Source organism: Mercenaria mercenaria, chromosome 19 (assembly GCF_021730395.1).
Source record: "Mercenaria mercenaria strain notata chromosome 19, MADL_Memer_1, whole genome shotgun sequence".
Classification (NCBI taxonomy): Eukaryota; Metazoa; Mollusca; class Bivalvia; order Venerida; family Veneridae; genus Mercenaria; species Mercenaria mercenaria.
In genome coordinates, this window is record NC_069379.1 from 44,705,964 (window position 1) to 44,710,401 (window position 4,438).

The following is a 4,438-nucleotide window of genomic DNA, read 5'->3' on the forward strand; positions in this document are numbered from 1 at the left end:
CCTTCCGCACTCGAAGCGGACGCTATATCAGTAGGCTACCGAGGTTGTTGTATCTAACTTGTTTGTTTATGTATATTGGTTAGCTGGATGTGGTTGTTTGTATTTATCTTTGGTACATGAACGTCTGCGCTAATTTGGTTTGCGTTGTAGTGTAACTGTGATTAAGGAACATAGCATTTCCTGTGTATATTCATCCATGGTCTACTTTCCCCTTCACCCTCCTCCCCACCCCCTTTCTATCCCTTACCCCTTCTGCCCCCTATGTATATATTTTGTATCAATTTCAAATGTACTTGTTGGATCTTTGAAGCATCATGTCTGTAATATTCATCCGTTACAGCTTCTTTTTGTTGTGGGCCCACTTTGCAAATGCGTGGCTCTGAGGCTGTGTTTTAGTGCTCTAAAATCTACCCTAAGGCTTACATATTATCTTTTATAATGTAACACAAGATGTGCTGGGTCGCAGCCTGAACAAAAGTCTTGTGGTGAATTAAAAAATTTCTAAAATGTTATAACAAGGATACGAAGTTTACCACAATAAGTTTATTTAATAAGTTTGGTTTCGAATTTGATATGAGATAGCAGTTGACACTTGTGCAAATGAAGTTTTGGCCAACTAAGTTAACTCCCTGGGGCCGATATGCGACTATAGTCGTCATATTTTCTACCCCTGTAGCGTCGATATGCGACTATAAGCGCGTTATCTGGACTCCCCAGGACGGCAATTGACGAGTGTAGTCCCCAGATAGCAGACATGCGTTGGCCCAACGTTGGGCCAACGGCAGACTCTTCGTTGGCCCAACGAAGATTTCCAACGTTGGCCCAACGCCATTTTGCTAATTGGCGCAACGTTGGCCCAACGTTTGGTACACCGTTGGCCCAACGACTGGTATCCTACACCCATCGTTGGCCCTCCATTGGGCCAACAACTTATATCCTACACTCATCGTTGGCCCTCCATTGGGCCAACAGCATTTTTCGTCTATCATTTACCTTCATGGTTGGTCCAACGTTGGGCCAACTCTGTTTCTTTGTTGGCCAAAGATGGATGCCAACGCTATCCCAACGATTAAGAAATTGAAAAAAAGACTAAAACTAGCATTATTTAATACGTTTTATTGTCAAATTAGTTGCGATTTTGTTAACAAAAAGAAATCTAACATTTATTTAAAGTTTGTTTGCAATTTTCCTGAAGAAATATAACAGAATATTTCATCACTACAACATGTAAAATATTGATCCCAGTCTTTTATAAATCTAAATATTTTTCTTTTTTCAGTCACTGATTAAATCCTACTAAAGTGAATTACTGTCTGTATATTAACTCATTATAAATCCAAGTTGTGTTTGTTTTTTCTTTTCTCACTGAAGTTGCAGCTTTTTATTTTTTCCTGTGCACCACAGTGCTAGGCACTCCATTATTACTCTCTTGAACAGCACCCTGTAAATAACAAAAATCATAATGTTGATTAAACCATCTACGTCAAATTGATAACATTAACTAAAAAATGCACATAAACCTCTGGACATAAACTTGCGTAAAATGTATGAAATTAATTTTTGTCTGTATTTAACCGAGAAAAATATGTAAGAATTAACGAGAATACGAGTATGAGTTATTTTATCTACAGAATTTAATACTCAACACAAGTGCCATCCGCCAGCTTTAGATATAAGTATCTAACATATGTTCAAGTCATATGGATATAACATGCATACAGGATATAAAAAGAAATTCTCTGTAAGATCCCACATCTTTATCAAAAAAATATTTTAAAAAACTTCTACTTACAGTTAATAGCTGGAAGACCGGGTTTTTGTTAAATCTAGACCTATCACATGTATAATAGTTTCCTTTACTTCACTTGTCTATAAAGCTAGAAATCTGGCATAGAGAGTAAAATTAACCACATTTTCTGGGATTTCTTACATAACTCGGGTTAACGAGAGTTCATGTTCTGGAATATTCAACAGATTTATTGTAAACATTTTACGATTGTATAAAATTAGATATTTGTTATAGAGTTAGTTTTTTTTCAATACTTTGTTCACAATTATTTCAAGGTAGTAGATTTGAACTATTTCAAAATATTATTACGCATTACTGCAGATAAGTTTAAAGTTTAATTAGCCCAAATTTAACTGATTACGAACTGGTGCAGAAAAGTGTTTAATTATTAATTATATATTGCATGTTACACCTACACAACCTGTGTATACCTGTGGTGGCTTGTGATAAAACAGTGACATGTAAATTTAAATATACAATTATTATATTATTACCTCTAATGGGCCAACGTTGGGCCAACGATGTTTTCTCTGTATAAGTCTTTCCCTGAAAATCAATATCGGGCCAATGCAGAGATATCTGTGACTGAAATTTAAAGTTGGTTCAACGTTGGCCCAACAGCTGTATTTACAATACTTATGTGTATACAACAGTGGCCCAACAACGATTATCCTTTGACGGTTTTCCATCGTTGGCCCAATGACTTCATGTTTATAGGGTCGCAGCATCGAGGTCATGCTGATTGCGTCACATACTTGTTAATTTTTGATAATACTGACAAAAGCAAAATTAATATGCATACTGGGAATTATTTCTTAGATGTTGTAATTATTAATTATGTTAATAATTAATTCCCTTGTTTAAATAAATGTTCGTAATTATGCGGTCATGTTAAAGGGAATAAAAATATGAACTCCGCTGTGTTTTGTTCATACTTTATTTGACTTTCAAAAGAGTACAATAATGTCGTCTGCCAGTGATCTTTCTGAAAATGAAGAATAAATTATTCTCACTCTGACATATCAGTTCCGTCGGATGATGATTCAGATGATGAAATTCCTTTGATTCAGTTAGCAGAACATCAGAAAAATGAATGGTCAGAGAATTTGCATGGAATTCGCACTTAGAAGGAAATCCTGGACCGACGTCAGTTTTATCCGAGGACAAATGTGAAATTGACTTTTTTGAACAAATCTTCAAACCAGAAATATATGAGGACTTAGCCCGTGAAACAAACATGTAAGCCGTACGGAAAATGCGTGAAAAGCCGGACGAAAAATGGCGCGAAGTGACTGTGGCTGACATCAAGGCATATATTGGATTTCAAATTGTTATTGGAGTGATCATAGCACCACAACTTGATGACTATTTTTCAACTGATGAAATGTTCGGAATATGTGGAATCAAGCATAGAATTAATCGTGATAGATTTGACAATATCAATCAGTACTTTCATGCCGCGGACACATCGGTAAATCCACCCAGAGGAGACGCCGGTCATGACAAAATCGCGCACGTGCGTCCAATGCTTGAAAAAGTACGAACTTCACTGTCGTCTGCGTATCGGCCACACAGGGAGTCGACAATTGACGAGGCAATGGTTGCTTACACCGGAAGGCTTTCCACCCAGCAGTATGTCCCGATGAAACCAACGAAGCGCGGGATAAAAGTATGGGTTCGGGCTGATCCGCACAATGATTTTATCAACGACTTTCAGGTGTACCTTGGAAAGGAAAACAACACAGGATAGTATGGTCTTGGCGAAAGAGTAGTGTTGGATCTAACTAGAGACATTTTAAATCGCGGGCATCATATTTACATGGACAAATTTTCACGTCGGTGAAGTTATTTGAGAAGTTAGAGGAGAACGACACATATGCCTGTGGAACTGTTAGAGCTCAGAGACAAGGGGTACCACCGCAAATACGGAATGCTAATATAAAGAACCAAGGAGAGTCTGTGATTATGCAAAAACGAAATATAGTTGCCTTGACATGGAAGGACAAGCGTCCTGTGAACTTGCTGTCAACAAACACTGATCCCCGACGGCAAACTACCGTTTTCCGACGTCAGAAAGATGGTTCCCGTATTGACGTGCCTTGTCCAGAAGTTGTGAAAAATTACACAAAATTCATGAATGGAGTAGATCGCGCAGACCAGCTTAGGGCATTATACTCCTGTGGTAGAAAAACAAGTAAATGTTGGAAATATCTGTTTTGGTTTCTGGTGGACATTTCAATTGTGTGTGGGTACATTCTGATGAAGGAATCCCCTAATCATCAAAGGAAGTCTCGAAACGGTAGACAAAACAACTCTCTATGGTTGACTATCGCAAGTCGCTAGCAAAACAACTCATTGGTATCTACATGGTCAGAAACAAACGAAAAGCTATGAAAGAGAACACCCCATATGCAGACGGCTCGAATTGCTGGGTAGCGGACATGGGAAAGAATCGTCGGTGTGAACATTGCAAGCCCCGTGGTATCAGGCGCAGAGTGTTTCAAACCATACCATCTAGAACGATTTCCGGACCAATATACCCGATGAAAATTGTGTACAACATGCACTTTCATTCAAAATGTTTAAGTTTTAGAAGTTTGAAACATTCATAAACATACATAGACTACACATACAAGTGGATAAAATTAA

The 4,438-nt window shown here is 37.9% G+C and overlaps 1 protein-coding gene and 1 long non-coding RNA gene across 2 annotated transcripts; one reads left to right on the top strand and one right to left on the bottom strand.

Annotated features, from left to right (window-relative positions):
• Positions 1-1,124: 1,124 nt before the first annotated feature.
• On the bottom strand, positions 1,125-1,949 carry LOC128551223 (uncharacterized). The gene is made up of 2 exons (XR_008368720.1): positions 1,793-1,949; positions 1,125-1,441 (listed from the first exon to the last, which is right to left on the bottom strand). It is a non-coding gene; the product is annotated as an uncharacterized LOC128551223 (long non-coding RNA).
• A 1,095-nt stretch (positions 1,950-3,044) lies between these two features.
• On the top strand, positions 3,045-3,539 carry LOC128551047 (piggyBac transposable element-derived protein 2-like). Its single transcript, XM_053531338.1, has one exon. The coding sequence runs from the start codon at positions 3,045-3,047 to the stop codon at positions 3,537-3,539; it is 495 nt and encodes a 164-aa protein (XP_053387313.1).
• Positions 3,540-4,438: the final 899 nt, after the last annotated feature.

Excerpts from the sequence above, each read along its gene's own strand:
- LOC128551047 (XM_053531338.1), top strand. The coding sequence starts at position 3,045 with ATGCGTGAAAAGCCGGACGAAAAATGGCGCGAAGTGACTGTGGCTGAC.